General features: G+C 40.3%; 2 protein-coding genes across 68 annotated transcripts in view; one reads left to right on the forward strand and one right to left on the reverse strand.

The window, feature by feature from the left end:
• The window catches only part of TANC1 (tetratricopeptide repeat, ankyrin repeat and coiled-coil containing 1), a 229,150-nt gene extending 217,569 nt beyond the window's left edge, over window positions 1–11,581 (forward strand). For all 50 annotated transcript variants that reach the window (XM_070579917.1, XM_070579897.1, XM_070579905.1 and 47 more), the window contains 6 exons: window positions 45–220; window positions 3,006–3,138; window positions 4,597–4,688; window positions 6,641–6,787; window positions 7,704–7,804; window positions 8,479–11,581. In XM_070579917.1, coding sequence (XP_070436018.1) covers window positions 45–220; window positions 3,006–3,138; window positions 4,597–4,688; window positions 6,641–6,787; window positions 7,704–7,804; window positions 8,479–9,919 — 2,090 coding nt within the window. In that variant the 3' untranslated portion in view covers window positions 9,920–11,581. The remainder of the gene's footprint in view (window positions 1–44; window positions 221–3,005; window positions 3,139–4,596; window positions 4,689–6,640; window positions 6,788–7,703; window positions 7,805–8,478) is intronic.
• A 2,343-nt stretch (window positions 11,582–13,924) lies between these two features.
• The window catches only part of WDSUB1 (WD repeat, sterile alpha motif and U-box domain containing 1), a 55,689-nt gene continuing 44,924 nt past the window's right edge, over window positions 13,925–24,689 (reverse strand). For 9 of the 18 annotated variants that reach the window (XM_070579960.1, XM_070579953.1, XM_070579955.1 and 6 more), the window contains one exon: window positions 13,925–14,343. In XM_070579960.1, coding sequence (XP_070436061.1) covers window positions 14,186–14,343 — 158 coding nt within the window. In that variant the 3' untranslated portion in view covers window positions 13,925–14,185. The remainder of the gene's footprint in view (window positions 14,344–24,689) is intronic. The other 9 variants (XM_070579969.1, XM_070579966.1, XM_070579970.1 and 6 more) reach the window with 1 other exon arrangement.

Genomic DNA, 24,689 nt, shown 5'->3' on the forward strand with positions numbered 1-24,689 from the left:
TTGTCTTCCGGAGTTCACATTCTGTGAATGGGCTTTTCTTTCAGGTGCCGCCCTTTCTGCTGTGGACAAAGAGGGTCTGTCGGCGTTAAGCTGGGCTTGTCTGAAGGGTCACAGGGCAGTGGTCCAGTTTCTGGCTGCGGAAGGAGCTGAGATAGACCAGACGGACAAGAATGGCCGCACTCCCCTGGACCTGGCCGCCTTCTATGGTGACGCAGACACTGTAGGTACCCACAGGTGGTCACACTCCCCCACCGCGTGCCAGGCCAGGGCCGCATCTGTCACTTTAATTCTGCTGTGACATCCAGTCTATTCCACAACTGTAGTAAATATTTTAATAGACTCTTAAAAGCTTAAAAATGCGTGATTACAGACTGTACATACAACAGACACATACCTGAATATGTATACACATATGCACGTGTGTTTATTTTGAATAATCCATATAAATAGAATTCCTGTATAGATCATTTAAAAATCACTTCCCTATATATGAGAAATTGCTGATGAAATAATTAACTGGTTTGTTTTTAAAGTGATGTGGCATTGTCTAGAAGTAATATAAAATGCTCTGGGCACTATCTCTTTCTCTTTGACAAATGCTGAAGTCTAATTGAGGTATGAGGGGCTAAAATCTTAATACACTAAGAACTGCAAGGGGCCAGCCTGGTGGCGCAGTGGTTAAGTTCACACGTTCCACTTTGGCAGCCCAGGGTTCACCAGTTCGGATCCCGGGTGTGGACAAGACACTGCTTGGCAAGCTGTGCTGAGGCAGGCATCCTGCGTATAAAGTGGAGGAAGATGGGCACGGATGTTAGCTCAGGGCCAGTCTTCCTCAGCAAAAAGAGGGGGATTGGCAGCAGATGTTAGCTCAGGGCTAATCTTCCTCAAGAAAAAAAGAACTGCAAACTGTCAGGGAGAAACTGTATCTTTGCCAGGTTCCACATCTCAGGTACTTAGTAGGTCGTAGAGGAAAATCCAGCTCCTTGAGAGTTACCATTTTTGAATAGTTAAATTTGTCTAATGTGAGGATTAATTAGAGAAACAGGTCTTCGGTGCTAGAAGCTGTGGACCTTGGAGCAAAAGCCAGCATTGCCCTGCACATCAATCAGTATCTTGATGCTTTTAAAAGGCAAGATGTTAGAGTTAAGTGGTCTCAATTTCCTGAACATTGTAAACCATACTCAATATCGATTTTCAAAAACAGCTATTTAACTAAACCTGGCATATCCGTGCTTTTCTTTTTCAGCTTATACTGACTTACCAAGTCTTATAGTTTAGGGAAGAGTGAAAGAGTTTAGCATTCTAATGTCTCTCTTTTTTTTCTCAATTGTGGTCAATAACAACATGAAATGTGCCGTCTTAACCATTTCTAAGTGAAGAGTTCAGTAGTGTTAATAAGTACACTCACAGTGTTGTACAACCAGTGTCCAGACTTTCTCCTCTTGTAAAACTGAGACTCAGTACCCACTAAAGAACTCCTCATTCCTTCCTGCCCCCAGCCCCTGGCAGGCTTCATCCTTTCTGTCTCTCTGAATTTGACTACTCTATGGTACCTCATATAAGTGGAATCAGACAATATTTGTCCTTTTGTAACTGGGTTATTTCAATTAGCCAGTCTTCCACATTCATCCATGTTGTATCATGAAACAGGATTTTCTTCCTTTTTAAGGCTAAATAATATTCCATTGTGTGTATATATCACATTTCGTTCATCCATTCTTCTATTGGTGGACACTTGGGTTGCTTCCACCTCTTGGCTGTTGTGAGTAGTGCTGTTATGAACATGGATGCGAATATCTCTTTGAGGTCCTGCAAGTTATTCAAAATCTATCCATGTTCTTTTGGATACATATCCAGAAGTGGGGTTGCTGGATCATATGGGAATTCTCTCGTTAATTTTTTGAGGAACCTCCATACTGTCTCCAGAGTGGTTACACCATTTTACGTTCCCACCGACAGTACATAGGGTTCCTATTTCTCCACATCCTCACTAACACTTATTGTTTTCTGTTGTATTTTTTGATAGTAGCCATCCTAACAATGTGAGGTGATGTCTCGTGGTTTTGATTTGCATTTCCCTAATAATTAGTGATGTTGAGCATCTTTTCATATGTTTATTGACCATTTGTATATTATCTTTGGAGAAATGTCTATTCAAATCCTTTGCTCATTTTCAAATTTGGTTATCAGGATTTTTGTTATTGAGTTGTAGTTCTTCACATATTCTGGATGTTAATCCCTCTAGTGTCATTTTGAACAGTTGGCAGACTGCTGGGATCTATCTGTCAGATCCACTTGAAAATCTAAACTGGCTACAGACTTCTTTTCCAGTAAATAGAGCAATTTGAGTGCCAAAGTAGTATTTCTTGTTGTTCTCTGTTTAATCTAAGTGACAACTATTTTATTATATCAAATCAGTCATCGTACCATGGTCTCAAACTTGCTATTTTCACAGTCACAATAATCAGGTGTCTTTCCTAAGCCTTAAAGTGAGTTATAATTGAGTCCATCTGATCCCAAGCAGCTAATCTTTCCAGTTTGCTATACTCAGGCTGTGTGTTTCTGAAGTGCCCATTGCCATAGCCTGCCAGCATATTGGAGCTATTGCACAAGTGTACCTCCTGAGTAATTGGAGATAGAGAGGTGACTATGTCTCATTTCTGTGGCCTGCGAAGTGGAGTGAGAGAGAGGGATGATGACGTGTGTGCACCCATCCGTGGTCTATGAGTGCATGTACACAACGTGCCCATCCCTGGGAGCGTTCACCTGCCTCTCTCATTGCTGATGTAAAAATTACTTTAACAGAGTGAGTTTTAGCTGTGGATTGCAGCTCCTCTTCCCTGATTCCTGTCAACTTCATTTCCGTTTAGGATCCTTAATTGCGAGAGGCATCTAAGATCGGAGTAAACTAAGACTGCCAGCTCCTGCACCAGAATGCGGAGGTCGGCAGGTTGCGTGCGCCTGCCGCGAGCCGCTCCTCAGGGCCTCTGTTCTCCCCGCTGCAGGTGCTGTATCTGGTTGAGAAGGGAGCCGTGGTTGAGCACGTGGACCACAGTGGCATGCGTCCCTTGGACAGAGCCATTGGCTGTCGAAACACATCTGTGGTGGTTACACTGCTGAGAAAAGGAGCCAAATTAGGTCAGTGAACACCTCAGTTCAGCAGTGAGTGGGAGGTTAGCTTCAGATTTAGAGTACGTTAGGGACCATGAAGACCTAACCTGCTCCCAGGGTAAGATGTCAAGTGTTGGGAGATTTTTTCTCCCTCCCTTTCTAAGGCTCATTTAATAACTGCCGTCCAAAATGGTTAAAGAGCTCAGAGTATGACTGCCAGTGTGGGTATGAAGCAGAGGCCGTATTGCAGGGCTGTCCAGAATTGCGGGGTGTAGGATGCCCGGGAGCCATGCCGGGGAGCAGTTGGAGGACGCTCGGTGGGGGCGGGGCCACGTCTCAGTGGTTACGCAAGCTCACAGGTGCTTCTCGTGGGCAGCCAGGTTTGAGAACCACTGTTGTAGAGTAATCACAGTGAGCTGGGTAGGAAATGGCAGCCCCGGCACCATTTCTGTGAGGGAGAGTTCATGTGTTGACAGGAGACAAGAGGGGGGACCTTGAATATGCCATCAGGGGGTGGGGAGAGCCCCTTCTGTAGGGCTGGCTGGAGCATGGCACACCGTTCAGGATGTGGGGGAAAGAGCACCCGGAACCTCACTGTTTGGGTTTGATGTGGCAGACCCTTAGCCCACAGCAGTTCTGGGGAGGGGACCGTGATGAAGATGATGAGATTCGCTAACGTTAGTAAGCAGTTCACAGTGTCGGAGCTCTTCTGAGAAGTGTCATGCGTTAACTTCTTTAATCCTCACCTACCCTGTGAGTAGGTAATGGTAATACTACCATGTTAAAGAGGAGAAAACCAAGGCCCACAGGAGGTAAATCGCTTCCCCAAGGTCCCAGTAAGTGGAGGAGTCATGGCTGAACCTGAGTCTGTGCTCGTCAGCACTGCTCCCTGCAGGTGTTCACAGGGGGCTGGCCGTGCTGCCGGCTGGGAGGGCCTGGACGTAGACTGAGCAGGGAGGGCCGAGAGCATGGGTGGTGGGAAGAGGGCAGAAGGGCCAAAGCTAAGACAGCTCAGAGTAGATGTGAACGGCAGACTGTGCAGCGGAGAGCAAGAGGATGCTCAGAACACACACCTCCACTTGCCGGCAGTCATGGCATGCCGGAAACAAGGAGACTGTTCTGAGGCCTGGGTTAATTGACTTCCCCCACCAGATTCCCGTCAGAAGGGAGGGATGGGTCACAGCTGCTCTGACATGTTAGTTTCCCAGTATTTTTCACCAGAGTAACAACTCTGTGCCAGGTACAGTTCCCCGCCTAAGTGCTTAGTTCAGCGTAGACAGATCAGACGGGACGCCAGCTCACCAGTGTCCTGCTCCCTTCCCTTTGTTATTTTGTTGTCTGGAGGCCTGCAGGACACACAAGCAGTGTCCTCTGCAGCTGGGTTCTCTGCTGTTTGTGATCTTAGCTGTGGTGGGGCCACAGAAGTATTGAACTCCTCTCCTCCATGACCACTGCAGGGCCTCTGAATGTGTGTTTATTTTTCAGGAAATGCTGCTTGGGCGATGGCTACTTCCAAACCTGATATTTTGATTATACTTTTACAGAAATTGATGGAGGAAGGAAATATGATGTACAAAGTAAGTGGTCTTGCCTCTCTGTATGTTGTTGTAATGGCCTATGAGCAGCCTCTTAGTTTGGTGTGTAATGGCCGTAGCTGTGCTGCTGCCCAGCATCTGTGTAGCTTAGCTGTAATAGAAGCTCCAAGAGATGCTCACCTGGCCTCCTGCCCAGGCTTTCATAGCTTTGCAGCAGAAGCTTCAAGGTAGAAGGCACTTCTCTTTGTGTTCGAGAACCATTATTTCTGAACGAATCCTTGCAGCTGTAACTATGACTCAAAGCCTGAGGCCTTGGTGTGAAGACAGAGCTGCCTCTAGTTCAACTGGCACATCGTGCAGATTCCTCAGTGCACGGAGTCATGAGCCACACGGGCAAGGAACACTCAGGAGACATTTTCAGAAGAAAAGAATCATTAAGTCTCACAAGCCTTTATTATCTTATTTTTAATATCTGTAAGCTTCTGGAATTTGAAACTGTTTCCAGAGATATTTTTACTTAAGGTAGTCAGGTAGGGGCCAGCCCCGTGGCCAAGTGGTAAGTTTGTGCGCTCCGCTTCGGCATCCCAGCGTTTCGCTGGTTCGGATCCTGGGCGCGGACACGGCACTGGTCATCAGGCCACGCTGAGGCGGCATCCCACTTACCACAACTAGAAGGACCCACAACTAAAAAAATGTACAACTATGTACTGGGGGTATTTTGGGGAGAAAAAGCAGGAAAAAAAAAATATAGCATATAATGCTTAGTTACTCATGAGACTGAATTAATTTTTTTCTGTTTTCCCTTACAAATGGAAATATGAGTTACAGATTAATAAATTGGACTTTAAATTTTCCAAGATAAGACATCAGCTTAGACCAAAAAAGTTTAAGGGCCAGATAGTAAATATTTTAGATTTGCTGTATGGTCTCTGTCACAACTACCCAGCTTTGGTGTTGTGACACAAAAGCAGCCACAGATAATACATAAATGAATGAGCGTGGCTGTGTCCCAATCACACTGTATTTGTGAAAACAGGTGGCAGGCCAGAGTTGGCCTGGAAGCTGTAGTTTGCCAACCCCCAGTTTAGAGGGATGTTTGGCCATTTACATAGATCATTATTCTTTCCAGATCTGTGATTAGCCAGAATTAAAAGATTATGAAAACAAAAAACTAGATTGTGACCATTTTAATCCTTTTTGCCACAAGGCTGCTGCACTTGCTATGTTTTAGGTTTTCCTTTTCTTTTTTTAATAACAAATAAATAGGCACATAGCATGACCCAGCAGGGTTCCTGGCTTGGAATCAGTTTGAAATTGAGTTCAGGGTGTGTATTGTTGTGGCTTTGAAGTGGTTTTAATACGAATTTTGGTAGGCAATTATGTTAGAAATATCAAGCCATTTTCAACAGACTTCATACCTGCTGTGCAACAGAACTGACTGAGCAAATGAATTTCTTTAGCCTTGAAAATGACGTGCGGTGCTGTTCTGATTTTTAAAGTCCGTGCTTCAGTTCCTTTTAAGAGAAAAATTAGTATTCTACAGCAAGCTCTGGGTTTATCTGCAAGTCTCCACTTGCCTTAGGAACTGTATCATTTTTTCATCTAATTTCTGTTACGTTTAGCATTAAAATATCTTTAGATGGGAAATCATTCATGAAAATAGTTTCAAAAATATGTAACAGAGAGGAAAGATAATCTGAAGTATTAAGATTGATAGTTATCAATTTGGCCATTTGCAGATACCTTCCTAGAACGCTGGCCTCTTTCGTGTTGCATGAAGCACATGTGCGGAAGCCTGTGCGTACGGTGAGGCCGTGTGTGTACATGCCAGTTAGCGTTCTGGTTCTGCTACAGCACTTATCAGGATCCTTTCAATGTGCTGTAATGGTTTTGGGTGAGGGGAGAATAACCTCACCAGGACCTTGAGGATGTGGGAGCTTATTCCTCTTGGAGCCTCTGGAAAAGGATACATTTCTGTGATTTTTGAATCCTAGAAAGGGAAGATGAAAGAGGCAGCCCAGAGGTACCAGTATGCCTTAAGGAAGTTTCCTCGAGAAGGATTCGGAGAGGACATGAGACCATTCAATGAACTAAGAGTTTCCCTCTATCTCAATTTGTCTCGCTGCCGAAGAAAAACAAACGTAAGCTGTGCCCCCTTATTCCAATCCTTTAGCAGTGGAATGTTTTCACAAGGGTGAAGGCCAGCCCTTCCACAGACCAGACCATGGGACCTCCTTTCTGATTTGTTTGTACATCTCTGTGAACCTGGCATATAGGAAGCTGTTTTTCTTGGAGATCACTGTCACTACCCACCTCTCAAGATGTTGAGAGAATGCACTCGGGTATAGTTTCCTCTGCCTCAGTGATGAGAAGCAAATGCAAACTGCTCCTTTGCCCCTTCCCAGCTGTATACCGCCAGCATTGTCTGGAGTGCCCATCCCCAGATTCAGAAGGAAAGGGCATCGTAACATTCAACACAGCAGACGTTATAATTTGCCTAGTGTTTATTAAGTTCGTTCAGAGGGTATGCCAGTAACTGGTTAACTTGTAATTAATAGTAGTTAACTCATAGCCAATTTGTAACTAGTAACTAGATTTGTTTCAGTACTTCTTTCTTGTACTTTTTTTTAAACTTCATCCTCCCACCACCAAATCTATTGACCTGCCTATTTCTGTGCCCACATACTCTGCCTGCCTTCCTGTTATGGTGGATGAAGCATCCATGCCCTTCTCTGGCTGGCCCTCCGCTGGTGTGCTGGGTTCCACCTGCTCGTGCCTTCTGGCACTCTGCTTCTACCTCCGTTCTCCTCTCTCTCCTGAATCATCAATGTCTGCTTCTCTACTGGATTCTTCTCTTAAGAATATTAATAAGTTTTTACTATCTCCTAACTTGAAAATGAAACAAACAAAAAAAAAACAAGCTTACCTTGCCCTTCATCTCTCTCCAGTTATGTCCCAGTTCTCTGCTAACCTTCAGAGCAAAACTTGTATTAAAAAGTTGCCCGTAATCATGTTTCAGTGCTTCTTTTGACTCACGTATTTAAATATTGACACCAGGACTTTGGCATGGCAGAAGAATTTGCTTCCAAGGCTCTCGAGTTGAAACCAAAGTCCTATGAAGCCTTTTATGCCAGGGCAAGAGCGAAGAGAAACAGCAGGTACTTTCTGGGGTTAGATACGTGACTAGAGAAGCCTTCTTGTGTTTCTGTGGTATCAAAGCTGCTGGTTGACTTGGGGGGCTTCTGATTCATAAGCATTACTCAAATGCCTCTCATCCCTTTTAATACTAAATTGGTAGCTTCTGAGAGGCACAAAAGTGGATATTATTAGCAATGGCTAAACCTTTATTTTCTCCTGACATCTCAATGACTATTCCTCCCCTTAACCCCAGGTGACACTTACTGCAAAATAAAGTTCCTTGATTAGTCCACATTATCAGCAAAACTGCCGACTAGAGACATGAAGAGGTGTGGTAGGGAAGGGAGGAGGAGTCATAAAACTTTTGAGTAAGAGGTGGGCATGGTCAAAGGGGGTGGTGAAGATGACTTTTAGAGGATTCTGACACCCACTGATTTATGCCACCACCTCAGCCCAGTGGTCTTTTTAGACACAGCAGGTCCCTGGAGTAGCACAGCTCTGGGTTAGAATGTAGCACTCTCACTGAGTCACTGAGTAACTCTAAGCTGGTTAAATGGGTCCTTTCCACCACAGTAAGTGTTCAAAACCCCCTTAGCTACCTTCTCTTTCCTTTTAGCAGAGCTGTTTTATTTACAGTTACATTCAGAGCATGTTGTTACGTGGCTTGTGATTATGTTTCTGTTTTAATCTAAAGGCAGTTTGTCGCAGCTTTGGCTGACCTGCAGGAAGCCGTGAAACTCTGTCCCACCAATCAGGAAATCAAGAGGCTCCTGGCCCGCGTGGAAGAGGAATGCAAGCAACTCCAGAGGAGCCAACAGCAGAAACAGCAGTGCCCACCACCCGCCCTGCCCAATGACTCCGATAACGAAGAGGACGCCCCGACCCCTGGATTAAACGACCACTTTCATCTTGAGGAGGCTGAAGAAGAAGAAGAAGAAACTTCTCCCCAGGAAGAATCCCTTTCCCCAACTCCCAGATCCCAGCCATCCTCATCTGTCCCCTCCCCATATATCCGAAACCTCCAAGAAGGATTACAGTCCAAAATAAGGCCAGTGTCGCCACAGAACAGGCCAGGAATCAGCAAGCCCCTGCGGGAGCCTGTAGCTCAGCCGGGGTTGGTTATGCAGCCCACCAAGCAGGCACAGATAGTGAAAACCAACCAACATCTGGGTTCTGGACAGTCTGGCGTGAGAAACAGTAGCACGAAAATTCAGGTCTCGTCTCAGAATCCTCCCCCAAGTCCCATGCCAGGTAGGATCCCTGCCCCCTCTGCTGGTAGCAGAAGCCAGCATTTGGAGGGAAAAGGTCCTTTCGCGGGGGGAGCTGGTTCTGGCCATTTTGGAGATCGGCTGGGCCCCAGCCACAGTGCCCAGCTGCAGCACGGTGAGAGTGGCCCTGCGTATCCTCTACCAAGCAAGATAAAAACTGCAGAGAGGCTTCTGTCTCATGCCCCCATGGCTGTGGATGTAGCCCCTCTCAACCAAGGCGGGCCTGGGAGCTGCAGCGACATGCGACACCCGGCTTCCCTCACCAGCTCAGGCTCTTCTGGTTCTCCGTCCAGCAGCATTAAGATGTCAAGTTCAACCAGTAGTTTGACTTCGAGCAGCAGTTTCTCAGATGGCTTCAAGGTCCAAGGACCAGATGCTCGAATTAAAGACAAGGTGGTTAACCAGGTTCAGAGCGGCACAGCGGAGCACAGACCACGCAATACTCCGTTCATGGGCATCATGGATAAGACAGCAAGGTTCCAACAGCAGAGCAATCCTCCAAACCGTACCTGGCACTGTCAGGTGCCAGAGGGGCTACTGACAAACACGTCTCCTGCAGCTGGCCTGCAGGCCTCGAACTCGGAGAAGCCCTCCTTCAGACAAGCAGGAGGATATAATAACCAAGCCAAAACCTGTTCTGTTCCTACCCTGGGCGGAAGTGTCCACAATGGGGCACAGGTGAAGGAGCTAGAGGAAAAGAAGTGCCAAATCCCAAGTCACTGTCAAGATAGCAGGATAACTAAGACTGTTTCTCATCTGTATCAGGAAAGTCTCTCTAAACAGCAGCCTCATATCAGTAATGAAGCCCACAGGAGTCACCTTCCTTCAGCAAAACCAAAACGATCATTCATAGAGTCAAACGTGTGAGCCTTAAGAGAGGCCCATTTGTGGAATTTGGAAAACTGTGTGTTGGCTCCTGGTGGTAATTAAATGGTTTTTCATGAGAAAAATTACTTTTTAGCCATATTTTTTTTTTTTTCCTTGGGGGTGGATCGGATGCCATTGATATATTCAAAATGTGGGATAAAATTTGGATGAATAGCTAGACGTCACCATAAATAAGAATGCTGACCAGAATCGAAAACTACAATTAGTAATGCGTATTAAGTTAAAAATTTAAGACAGCTGAGAAGACATTAACTCATGCTTTTCTCTTATGAAATTGTTTGGTTACCATTTTCCTCCTAGCCTTCGCTATGTGATAAAATCATAATACTTCTTAGAGAATGCAAACGTCTAGCGATAGGTTTAACTCAAGACATAATATCCAGGTGATGTATTCTGGAAAAGATGAAATTTTCAAGTTACAGTTCCATTGAGTCAAATCCCAAAGTATATATTTAAGACCTGAGTGATTTCTAGCTCAACATAAATGTGACTGTAAATGTTATATAGCTGATTTTTTGTTTTTTAAGCAAAATAAGAACATCTAAGTATTGTTCCCTTCGTAGCAGTTCCCTTAAGAGGATTAAACACTTATATCTGTGCTATGGTTCTCATTAAAATATTTTTATAGCACCTTTTTTGGAACTAGATTCCCGCTTCAAGGTGTTTTTAATATTTGGAAACAGTATAAGCCATTTGGAATCATAATTGGTGGTCATGTTGGATTTGGGCTAAAATATTAAGAGTACAGCATTCTTGGTGACACGTAAATTAGTTTTCAACTGGTTCCCAAACTGCTTTTAACAACGATAGATAGCACTCCTGGAACAAGCCTTCCGAGATCCTGCAAGGACAGTATTTAATTTGGATACTTGAGGTGTGGTTGGTTGTTGCTTTTGTTTTATCATACAATCATTACTTTATAGTCCCATATTGTACATATTAAAATAGCTAAGTTGTATTCAGACTTGTAAATATAACTATTTCAAGTAGTTAATCTTAAAAAAAAAGTCATATATTTGCATGTTTTTTCTAAGCTTCATCCATGCTGGTTATTGCACTGAACAATATATTATTATGGCATGTTAACAGAATACCAGTAACGGCACTTTATCTCATTTATATGAACACCTTTGAGGTGCTACTTAAATCCAAACTGATGTATTATTCATTTGTAAAGATAAGGTACAGGAATGAACCTTGGTTTAAAGGTATTTTTATATGAAAATGGTGTGCATTGGAGGATGTTAAAATGCTAGTTTGAGAGACGTGGGAGTATATTTGTTTTATATGTTGGGATGTGAAATTTATTTTCTAGAGTGGGGGAGAAGGAAGTTCTATATTTGCAGGACGTTTTAAAAATGAATAGTTGTAACGAAGTTCCAGTGAGCATCGTTATGGTTTTGTATCAACAGGAATCTTCTGGTGTCACTCTTCTGCATTTGGTCCTGAGCGTGTACAGTGTACTTTGTACAGCTTTATCATTTTTTATAGGCTTTTCATGAGTTCTGCTCTAACTACTATGGCTTATTTATTGTTTATTGTTTTCTTTAATATTTGTGAAAGTCTTACTCTTTTGTTATGTAGTTTTGTTTCTGCACAACTACTGTACTTTTCCATATGGAATAAAGACTCTTAATAGAATTTGTTTTGTATTAAATGACAGAATGGATAAGTAGAGAATATCCTGATGACAACTATCTGCCTTTAATCCTGGGAGATCTCATTACCCTAAAGAAAATAGTGAAAAGCCTATTTTTAAACTACCAAATGCATATTTAATTTCACTTAATAATAATTTCAGAACAAGAGTGACAGCTTCTATAAATCCCAAAACATTCAAGGGTCAAAATTAGTTTTTTGGGGGGCTGGCCCCATGGCATAGTGATTAAGTTTGGCATGCTCTGCTTTGGCGGCCCGGGGTTCACGAGTTCAGATCCCAGGGCAGGCCTAGACACCACTCATCAAGCCATGCTGTGGCAACATCCCACATACAAAATAGAGGAAGATTGGCACAGATGTTAGCTCAGGGCTAATCTCCCTCAAGCCAAAAAAGAGGAAGATTGGCAACAGATGTTAGCTTATGATGAATCTTCCTCATCCAAAAAAAAAAAAAGGAAGAAAATTAGTCTTTTTGCCTGAAATAGGAATAATGCACCCAGTTGAGCATTTTAATCCTTTTCTTATCTGTTCCAGAAATCTTGGTGTCCGTTTTTACTGGCAATAGGATACTTAATGAGTTTAATCTTAGTAAAGTACAGTATTTGGTCCAGTAACCCCAGAAAGAAATGAAGTAGCCTTGAGCAGCCGCTGGTCAGTCCCGAGGACTGAGTGCTGGGCAGGTGAGTGCTGCCCCCACACAGCCCTGAACAGACGGTGGGGCATGGGGAGAGCACAGCAGAGGGCTGGTGCTGTCCCTTCCTGTGGATGGTTTTGGATTTGGTCTGTTAAGTTTTTTGTTTGCTTGGGTGTTTGTGGGCAGGAGGAGTTGTTTGGCTTTGGTTTGTTTGTATACAAAAACAGAAACACTCCACTTTGGTAAGTTATTGGCATCTAAGTTTTCAACCATTTTGTGTTTTTGTTTTTACTTTTTTTTTGGAGGAAGATTAGCCCTGAGCTAACATCTGCTGCCAGTCCTCTTTTTCTTGAGGAAGACTGGCCCTGAGCTAACATCCATGCCCACTCTTGCTCTACTTTGTATGTGAGACACCTACCACAGCACGGCTTGCCAAGCGGTGTGTAGGTCCACACCTGGGATCTGAACCGGCGAACCCCAGGACGCCAAAGCGGAACGTGTGGATTTAACTGCTGTGCCATTAGGCCAGCTCCTCAGCTATTTTGTTTAACAAGAAACTATTTGGTGAAACATACAGAAGAAAATCACCTTCTTTAACACATTTAAAAAATAACCAATCTTTGGAAAATAGGTCTATTATTTTATCAAAACAAAAGATATTTGGTCCGATGGTGGGCTCCATAAATTGAAAAACCTTTTGTTAGAACTATGTTAACATACTTCCTCTATAGAATACAATAGAAAAACACCTTCTAGAACATGTTCCCAACCCTTTTTTGTCCTCATAAGAATGTGAGAAGTATGTGTAGTATAAAAAAAAATACTCTTCTAGAATCAGACTCTGAATCCCAGCTATGAAACAAAGGAAATAAAAATTCAGTAACACATTAGAATGACAGGAATTTTACAAAGCAGCAATTAGAACGAAAAGGTATTTGGAGATTTCTGTGTTAGCTAGACTAACCTTTCTGTGAACATAAATCATACTGGCTATAGGTTTATAAAATATAGGAAAAGACTGACTAAATACATAATTACATTACTTTTATTTCTGAGTTTTCAGATTTTGAACAAGTACAACGAGGGCTTTGGGGGTGAACACACAGTCGGGTCCCCGTCTGCTCTTACAGTTTAGTTCTAACCAGCTTTCCCACTCACGGCTTCTATTCTGTAAACAATTTGACAGGTATGTCAAGTCAGTGCAACCTCGGCTTCCTCAACTCGAGGCTTTCTTCTGAGTGAGCGCTTATCAGGGTGTTGTATTAAATATCAGTCTATTGTGTAAAAATGTAGTCACCCTAGCTTCGAATATTATGTGAGAACTTCAAGAATTCTCAATTCTAAAAGGGGTAGTTTGCCACTTATCTATTTCAGCAAAGTCAGTTTGACGTATTTGTGATCATTTATTCCACCATCTAACTTGTACCCAGGTTTGGACAGTGGGGAAAAAATCATTACCACCTTGCAAATGAAGAATTCAACAAAATTGCCTATTAAACATGTTGAAGTGATTTTCTCAAACAAATCTATAATTATTTTGCTACAAATTCTCTTTAGAAGGATTCTAAAGAGTTATCAAATGAATGGCTAATAACTAGGATTTAAATAGCTGTTATATTCTAGATTATTCCGATCTTTGGTTCTAATGGCATGTGACCTATATCAAACAAGAATAAATTTGAGCACTGCAATTTAAAGTCAAAGTAAAACTTTATTTCTCTACAGGTTAAGATTTTTTTTCACTAGTACCAAAACGCTTTTATAATAAAAGTAGAAAAGAAGTTAGATGTGTTATTTAGTCCATATGTTTTAAAGAATGAAAACAGTAAATAGGTAACTAAATTTAAGTTTACCTTTCTCCTGTTTTGCTTTTAATGTCTGATCAGTATTTACCTTTAAACCATTCAAATGAGATCACTGAAAAATATAAATACAATATAATATAAACAATTTTATTTTTGATGTGTCTCTAGCCATCGATTGATGGCCATTTTCAGAGTCCTATTTGGTATAAGTACCACTGAGGGAAGAACAAGATTTGTCATGGGACTTGTACGTTTCTTTTTGCTGATCCAATTTTCCATTGCTTCCTTTTCATATGAATAGCCATCTAAAAAAAAAAAAAAACAAATTATTTGCAATGTAGGAAAGGCAAGTTAGGATTACTAAAATGAGTTGGGTATAAAAACTCCGTTGCCAAGGCCTTTATTGTGATTTAAGTGGCACTCTTGTCCTGTGCCACTATTCCCAAAATATTTCTGCCACAACACCTTGAATTCTGCTATTTACGATTAAGATTGAACACATTACCTTGAACCATGTCAGTATTTTACTGATTCTTTTTGAACGCTACAACTGAGAAAAGGACGCTGTAAAGAATTCAGATGTAGCAGAAAGGAAAGAAGCCAGGCGGAGTGGAGTGGTAGTGAAGATAAACTGCCCCGTTAGAGCTGCTAGCTATGTGTGTAAATTAACGTGGCTGAAGATGAGAGAAAAGAGCCTTAGGAATAACTCAGAAAAACTTTTCAACACAGTGAGAAGTCAGGGAAACATTAGAGAGATTATAGAACTTGGCTTACTAAGCACTTGACAGTTAAATGGATTTATGATGCAAAAAAAATCCACCCATTGAAGTTTTTAATTACCATGTTCTTGCAAAATTCTTTGCGTTTGCATATGCAAAGATTGGAGTTTTCATTTCACTACTTTCTTCTTTATACTTGTACTTCAAACTGAAAATCTTAGTTCCTAATTACATTCACACGTTAACCTATTTGCTTTAATCTACAACGCATACAACTGTTTCAACTATCTATGCCAATATATTACTAACGTAAGATGACTTTCTGGCTCTGTCACCAAGACAGATACACTAGGGTGCTGTAATTGAAATACTGTGTTTGAAAATCACTTGAAAAAAAAATTCTTCTGTTTGATTATGTTACCAACTTTGACATACAATTTGGTCCATTTGCTTCCCTTTTTATCCTCCTAATTTTTAGAGATTGGTTTGTTTTCATGATTTATTTTAACTCTGTGAAAACATTTAAGTGATTGTGAAGGTAACAACTATAAAATAAGGTACTTTGAGAGGAATCCATTCTCCCTCTCTCCAACCCATGTTCCCTCCTTTCTCATATAGGTAACCGTGTAAATACAAGCAAATGTATGAGTACACACTCAGTACACATACATTCTTACAGAGAAGCTAGCATGCTGTATACACTATTTTGTACCTGATTTGTTTTTTACTTAACTATACCTTGCTTTTTTATCCCCCCCCCCCACAGTACTCCACTGTATGGATGTATTGATGGACATCTGGGTTGTTTCCAATCTCTGCCTTTTACAAATAGTGCTGCAATGAAGTCTTATCATTTTGGGGGAGATGCCAGAAGTAGGATTGCTGCATCAAAGAGTGAATGTATATAAGAGTGAATGTATATAATTTTGCTACATATGCCACTACTTCCATAGGAATTCTACCATTTCTTTATTCCTACTAGAAATGGTGATGAGTGCCTTTCTCCCCAGAGCCTTACCAAGAGAATACGCTGTCAAACTGGATTTTTATCATTCTCTCATAAGCAATGGTATAGTGTATCAGGTAGTTTTAATTTATTATGAGAGAGAACATTTTTTCATTATAAAGCCATTTGATTTTCTTTTTCCTGTGAACTAACTGTTCATATTTTTGGCCCATTTTTCTATTAGGTTGCTCTTTCCTTAGTTTAGGAAGATTTTTTTTTAAATTAAGATATAATTGACATTATCAGTTCCAGGGGCACAACATGATTTAATACGTGTCTATATTGCAAAAGAATCACCACAGTAGGTCTAGCAAACGTCCGTCACACCACACAGTTACAATTGTTTCCTTTTTTCTTGTGATGGGAAACTTTCAAGATCTGCTCTGAGCACCTTTCTAATGTACAACACAGTCTTATGAACTGCAGTCACCATTCTGTATGTGACATCGCAGGACTTACTAACTTTATAACTGCAAGTTTGTACCTTTTGACCATCTTCACCCATTGTGCCCCTTCCCCATGCCACTACCCGCCTCTGGCAACCACCAGTCTGTTCTCTGAGTTTGGTGTTTTGTTTTGTTTTAGATCCCACATTATAAGTGAAATCATATGGTATTGGTCTTTCTCTGACTTATTTTACTTAGCACAGTGCCCTCAAGGTCCATCCATGTCACAAATGTCAGGATTTCCTTCTTTTTTATGGCTGAATAATATTCCATTGTGTATACATACATTTTCTTTATCCATCTATCGATGGACACTTAAGTTGTTTGCATGTGTTGGCTATTGTAAATAATGCTGCAGTGAACACGGGGGTGCAGATGTCTTTTCGAGTTAGTGATTTTGCTTCCTAAATGGAATTAATTGCTGGGTCATGTGGTAGTTCTAGTTTTAACTTTTTGAGGAACCTCCATACTGTTCCATAGTGGTTGCACCGTTTACATTCCCACCAACAGTGCTCAAGGGCTCCCTCTTCTCCTCGTCCTTGTCAACACTTATCTCGTCTTTTTGATAACAGCCATTCTAACAGGGATGAGGTGATGTCTCATTGTGGTTTTGATTTGCATTTTCCTGGTGATTCGTGATGTTGGGCATCTTCATATACCTGTTGGCCATCTGTATATCTTCTTTGGAAAAATGTCTATTCAGTTACTCTGCCCATTTTTTAATCGGATTGCTTGGCTTTTTCCTGTTGAGTTGTATGTGTTTATGTATTTTGGATATCCTTATCAGACAGATGATTTGCAAATATTTTCTCTCATTCAATAGGTTGTCTTTTCATTTTGTTTCCTTTGCTGTGCAGAAGCTTTTTAGTGTGTTGTAGTCTTACTTGTTTATTTTCGTTTTTGTTGCCTTTGCTTTTGGTGTCACATCCAAAAAATCACTGCCAAGACCAATGTCAAGGAGCTTACCACTCATGTTTTCCTCTAGGGGTTTTATGGTTTCAGATCTTACATTCAAGTCTTTAATCCATTTTTAGTTGATTCTTGTTTATGGTGTGTTAGTGGTCCAGTTTCATGCTTTTGCATGGGGCTGTCCAGTCTTCCCAACATCATTTATTGAAGAAACTTTCCTTTTCCACTGTATGTTCCTGGTTCCTTTGTTGTAAATTAATTGGTCATATACGTGTAGGGTTTATTTCTGGGCTCTCTATTCTGTTCCATTGGTCTGTGTGTCTGTTTTTATGCCAATACCATACTTTTTTGACTACTATAGCTTTGTAATATGGTTTGAAATCTTTGTAGTCTGAAACCTCCAGCTTTGTTCTTCGTTCTCAGGATTGCTTTGGCTATTCGGCATCTTTTGTGCTTCCATACACATTTTAGGCTTGTATGTTCTATTTCTGTGAAAAATGCCATTGGAATTTTGATAGGGATTGCACTGAATCTGTAGATTGCTTTGGGTAGTATGGACATTTTAACAATATTAATTCTTAAGAGCACAGAATATCTTTCCATTTATTTGTGTTGTCTTCAATTTCTTTCACCAGTGTCTTATGATAGGTCTTTCTCCTCCTTGGCTAAATTAATTCCTAGGTAGTTTATTCTTTTTGATGCAACTGTAAATGAGACTGATTTCTTAATTTCTCTTTCTGATAGCCTGTTAACTAGCATACAGATTTTTGTATGTTAATTGTGTATCCTGCAACTTTACTGAATTTGTTGATTAGTTCTAACAGTTCTTTGGTGGAGTCTAGGGTTTTCTATATACAATATCACATCATCCACAAAGAGAGCCAGTTTTACTTTTTCTTTCCTTTTTGGATGCCTTTTATGTCTTTTTCTTGAATGATTGCTCTGGCTAGAGCTTCCAATACTATGTTGAATAAAAGTGGCAAGAGTGAGCAGCCTTGTCTTTTTCCTGATCTTAGAGGAAATTCAGCTTTTCATCATTGAGTATGATGTTAGTAGTGGGCTTGCCATATATGGTCTTTATTATGTTGAGGTATGTTTTCTCTATACCTGCTTTGTTGAGAGTTCTTATCATAAATGAATGTTTAATTTTGTCATATGCTTTTTCTGCATCTATTGAGATATGATTTTTATACTTCATTTTGTTAATGTGGTATGTCACACTGATTTACTGATATTGAACCATCCTTGTATCCCTGGAATAAACACCACTTGACCATGGTATATGATCCTGTTAATGTATTGAGTTTGGTTTGCTAATATTTTGAGGATTTTTGCATCTATGTTCATTAGGGATATTGGCCTGTAACTTTCTTTTCTTGTAGTGTCCATGTCTGGTTTTGTTATCAGGGTAATGCTGGCCTCATAGCATGAGTTTGGAAGAGTTTGAAAAGGACTGATGTTAATTGTTTAAGTCTTTGATTTCTTATATCTATAGAATATTAACACTTCACCGATTTTTCACTTATTTCTTTTGGACTTTGAGTCCATGTTGAGAAGAGTCCCTATTTCTAGGTTATCAAAGAATTTACTTACATTTTCTTCTGGGACTCATAAGGTTTCATTTTTTTATGTTTATATCTCTGATCCATTTGGAATTAATTTAGATGTACAGTACAAGAGATGAAGCCAGTTTTATCCTTTCCAGATGGCTATTTAGTTGTCAGAATACTACTTCTTTAAATTACTTATTTTTCCCACTAACTTAAAATGCCATTTTTATTATTCACTAAATTTCCAAATGTCCTTGGACCAATTTCTGGATTTTTAAAAATTACTTTCCATTGGTCTATCTGTTCATGTGCCAATCCCACACTGTGTTATTGATAGAGGCTTTATAACATGTTCCAATATCTGGTAGGGCTAGCAACACTCTTTTTTATTTAATATGTTATTTGTTGTGTGTTCTTTCCAGTGGAACCTAGTAATCAGTTTCTGTATCTCTAAGAAAAAACCTACTAGTGACATCTTGCTGAGTCTTCCTGAGACTTCTGAGGCATCTTGCTGAGTTTTATAGTATTCTTCACGTCTATTTGCAAAATTTTGCATATTTTTTATGTCTAGGGTTTTTTGTTATTGTAAATTGTCTTCCACTATACCTTTTAACCACTTTTTGTTTACACACACACACACACGCACGCACGCACGCACGCACGCACGCACGCACGAAGGCTCTTGATTTCTCTTTAACTTGCTAAATGCTGATTAGCCCTGTTAAGCTATTGTCTCTCAGCTCCAAACCCACATGTGATGCTGAGGACTTGGCGTGCTGGGGCTGGGGCCCAGATACTGCAAAACCACATTTCTGCCTTGCCAGCTGGCTCCCTGTTAGATCCTGCATAGGATTCCCCTAGAGGGAGACAAAAACAGGGTGAACTCCTGGCAGAGTTGTGCCTAGCTATGGCCCTTCTTCTAGCAGGGATAGTTGGTTACACTCCAGACGTTTTTGTTTGCTTCATTGTAGGTACTGCACAAATTTGTCTTATCCTTACCCCTCTAGAGAGACTAGCACCAGCTGGGTAGCTCCCCCTTCTGAGAGGCTGGGATTCTGGTTCTGAGAGACCCATGTGAGGTTCTGATCACCTCAACTTCTTCCCTTTGTTCTCAAGAGTCCCAGAGATGGTAGATGCTTTCTGCAGATACTGTTAGCACCATTTGAGATATAATTCACATACCATAATCCACCCTTTTACGTATATAATTCAGTGGTTCTTAATATAATTCACAGAGTCGTGCATCCATCACTATTTAATTTCAGAACGTTTTCATCACTCCATAAAGAAACCTTGTACCCATTAGCAGTCACTATCCCCTCCCCTGGCAACCACTAGTCTACTTTCTGTCTCTATAGATTTGCCTGTTCTGGACATTTCCTATAAATAGAATCATATGATATGTAGCCTTTGGTGTCTGGTTTCTTTCACTTGGCATAATGTTTCCAAGGTTCATCCATGAAGCATGTATAAGTATTTGTTCCTTTTTATGGCTGATTAATATTCCATTATATGGATATACCACATTTTATTTATCCAGTGATGAGACATCAGGGTTATTTCCACTTTCAGGCTTTATCAATAAGGCTGCTATGACATTCACATACAACTTTTTGTATGAAAATATGTTTTCAGTTCTCTTAGATATATACCTACAAGTACAATTCCTGGGTCATATGGTAACTATGTTTAACTTTTTGACAAACTGTTTTAAACAGCTGCACCATTTTACTTTCCCAACATGTTATTTTCCATCTTTTTGATTCTAGTCTCTTGTGATGAAGTAGGAAGTGACATCTCATCATGGTTTTGATTTTCATTTCCCTAATGATATTAAGCATCTTTTCTAGTGCTTATTGGCCACCTGGATATCTTCTATGGAGGAAAGTCTATTCAAATCCTTTGTTTATTTTTTAAATGTGTTGTCTTACTGTTGCGTTGTAAGAAGAGTTTGAGTAGGAAAATATACTCAATTTTTATTTATAAAAAGCTAAGTACATATAACGAACCTCAGTCTTACATAGCACCATCACACTCACTGGCCTATTACGGATAAATGATGTGCATGTTAATATTACTAGGTGAAATATTGTAAGTTCAATGATAGCTAATTCATTTGCCACCAGACTAGATAAATCTGACAATAGCATGTTTTTAACCTTCCAGGTGAAAGGAGCCCACTTTTGTTATTAATTTCTTAGTTACATTCCATCATGGTGACATAAGGCTATTTGTATAATTTCTGGTGGTGGTGGTGTTTGGTGCTTAAATATGAATGTCCCATGTGTGTTCAAAAAGGTGTACTTTTGAACATCCGAGTTTCATACGTTACTTTGATCTGTTTTGGCCTGAGAGGTATGATCATGTCTATCACTGTGCTTTCTCCTTATACTACCTGTAATTTCTGCTTTATGAAAGTTGTTGCTGTGTTTGGGACTGCATGGCTAGTAATGGCTTATCTTCACTGAGAATCGTGGTTTTCAGTATTATAAATTTTTTGGGGGTCGGAATTCTACTTTTGCAGACAAGTATTTAACCCCTTCTTCATGTTCAGTTGTCTCATCTTTGCCTATCCTTTTATTTCTAACCTTCTGGATCCTTGTTTTAGCTTGGATTGCACTTTGGTAGCTGCTCTAAAAGTTTTGTCCCTTTAGGGATGAGTTAAGCCAAATTGTTTATTAATATTACCAGTACCTTTAGTAATAGTTCTATCATTTTTGTAAATCACCTATATAAATTCTTTCACTATGGGAGCTGGGTTCCATCAATTTTGATGCTTAGGGAAGTTTCTATTTTTGATCTACTGGTTACCTTTACACTAATATCTTTTAAAAAGAGACCAAGAATATTATTAGTGTCTCTTGGTTCCTTACTATAAGAAATATTCAAATTAGCTGGTAGTCTTTTTCTCTCCCCCAGTGTCTAAATTTCAAATAGGCTTTTACTCGGGCCGGCCCCGTGGCCAAGTGGTTAAGTTCCCATGCTCCACCTCAGCAGCCCAGGGTTCGCCAGATTGGATCCTGGGCGCAGACATGGTGCTACTCATCAAGCCACACTGAGACGGTGTCCCACATGGCAGAACTAGAAGGACCTACAACTAGAATATACAACTATGTACTGGGGGGGCTTTGGGGAGAAAAAGGAAAAATAAAATCTTTAGAAAAAAAGAGCTGTACCAGATAGTTCTAGGAAGTAAAAAATATTTAACATTCACAAAATTTTATTTCAGTTTAATATACTCAGATGAATAGATTCTGGTAAAATGCCACAGTAATGATACCTATTATAAGATTTATTCATTCCTTAGACTTCCATTTCTGGTAATAAAGCAGAGTAAGTAGATCCCAAAATTTCTTGCTACATTATACTTAGAAATGGCAACTAAAAGAAGCATCTTTTTAGATAGATAGCTGACTTCCAGGTTCAAATGGCTTCACCCTAGTGAAAAGTTCAAGTGAAAAATATTAGCTCCCTGGCTTGGGCTCTGAATTTATATCTGTTGTCCAAGAAGAAAGCTTGCTCAGCCCACTGCTGCCCACCTGTTGTTCTGGGAAATGGACAAAGCAAGCCCAACACCTCCCTCAAGCTATACCCTCTTTCCACACTGGAATTCCACGGAGAATACTTGACTGAAGATGAGCAGACACAGGGCACACGCAGACAATAAAGAGCAGGATTAGGACCCCACAAACCTCAGAAAATGAAAATAAATACAACCTGTGAGTATTTCTAAACTAAGGCTGAATCTAAGAAACAATATACTGTGAAAAATATTTAATACTCATATAGCTCTTTTTTGTCATTAGACTGTTCCAGGGCACTGTTACCTATATTAACACTTAATCTGCACCACAGCTTTATGAAGAAGCTGATGCATGGCCTGAACAACTTTCCAAGGTCACGTGAGTCGGCAGCGACAGAGTTGGGATTTAAGCCAAGCGGTCTGGCTCCAGAGTCTATGCCCTTAATCGACAGGCTAAATCAGATTTCCAGAAGTGACAAATAACAGTCACTGGAATTGTGAAAAAACCTCAGTGGGACAAGGTTAAATAGTGCCTAGACAATGCAGAGTAGATGACTGGTAGGTAGGTCTAAGAAAATTACCAAGAAAGACTGTAGAGATAATACAGGATAGAACAGCAGAGAATGAGAGTGGCTGTTTTCCAGAATTGAACAATGGCATAGAATGCCATTCAAGCAGCACTGTGCACCCTGAACAAGAGAAGTAAAAATACCCATCAAAGAAAAACTCTGAAACAAAAAACCAGAATTAAACTGAATTATACTTGTACTGCAACAATAGAGGCCAGAGAGTGTGTTCTCCATAAATAATTGAGATAAAACACTGAAGGGTTTTGCAAAAAAGCAAAGTGGTCAGATAGGGTTTATCAGGTTTTTACAATTTTGAAATGAATTATAAGTGTGAACACTGATTTTTCTAAAAAGCTATATAAATGAATTAACATATTTAAGTGTTCAGAATAAACCTGAAAGGAAGAATAGATGGGACACCTGACTAGTGCAAAGTTGTCACTCTCCTCACCCCACCCCTAAATTAACATATAGTTTTTAGGTTTTCTGTAATTCTAATCAAAATGTCAGATTTTTGAAGCATGACAAAATGATTCGAAAATTTATCTTGAGGTCTAAATGGGCAAAAATTAAACCAATTGTTAAAAAGAATAATGAACAGTAATCATAATTAAAACTAAGAATTTAAAATATGGCAGTGCAGGACCGGCCCCATGGCCAAGTGGTTAAGTTCTTGTGCTCTGCTTCAGCGGCCCAGGGTTTCACCCATCTGGATCCTGGGCACAGACATGGCACCACTCATCAAGGCATGCTGAGGTGGTGTCCCATATGCCACAACTAGAAGGACCCTATCAGTATTAAGAATTTATTCAAAAGTAATATTTAAACAAATGTACCTCTATATACTAAATGACTGAGGATTTTTTCTACAGAATTATTTGAAGATGTTTATCAATCAGTCAACAGAGTAACGGTTCATTTATGGCACATTCACACCGTGAAAGACTGTCCTGTAGTTGAGAGTGACATAGTTCTGAATATACTGACAAGGAATACTATCTGATATATTGATAAAATTTTTTTTAAAGTATGTATCATATCCCATTTGCCATAGAGCAAATTTATAAATGGATAGAAAAATATCTGGAAGGATACACCAGAATCTCCACATTTTCAAAATAATTATTTCTGTATTGTTTATGAAAGCAGCATGTGCTTGGTGAAAAATAATTTAAAATGATGGATGAATAAAAATACTGTATAAGAATGCTGACATACAGGCAGAAGTGGCTTGGAAATTTTTCTGGGGTAGTTAATTCAATAGGAGAAGGTAAAAGCCTTCAAAAACACCAGAGGAAAGAAGCCACGAAGGACATGTGATCAGGAAAGAAGGGGAAAAGGGAACTAGAAGGAAGCAAAATAACTGGAAGCATGTGCTGGCAGGAAGTGGGCCAAACGTATCAATCACAGTATAAAGAAATCGGTTCAGGGGCCAGCCGTTTCTATGGCAGTGGTTAAGGTCGTGCCCTCCACTGCAGCGGCCCAGCGTTTCGCCAGTTCAGATCCTGGGTGCAGACATGGCACCGCTCATCAGGCCATGCTGAGGCAGCGTCCCACGCACCACAACTAGAAGGACCCACAACTAAAAATACACAACTATGTACCTGGGGGCTTTGGGAATAAAAAGGAAAAAAATAAAATCTTTAAAAAAAAAAGAAATCGGTTCAATTATATTAAAGATGAGGACAGTTTTTCAAAAAAATTAATTCAACCGTATGTTTTCCACAGGGAACACCTCTAAAACAAAGTAACACAGGAAGGCTAAAAATGGAAAGTGACTCTCCCAGGATTATGCTAAGCAAAAAGAGCTAAACCCAAAAGTTTATTTACTGTATGATTCCATTCATAACACTTTTGAAACGACCAAATTTTAGCAATGAGTACAGATTAGGGAGGCAGGTGGGAAGAAAGCAGGTAGGTGATGGATGT

The sequence above is a fragment of the Equus przewalskii genome, chromosome 17 (assembly GCF_037783145.1).
Source record: "Equus przewalskii isolate Varuska chromosome 17, EquPr2, whole genome shotgun sequence".
Classification (NCBI taxonomy): Eukaryota; Metazoa; Chordata; class Mammalia; order Perissodactyla; family Equidae; genus Equus; species Equus przewalskii.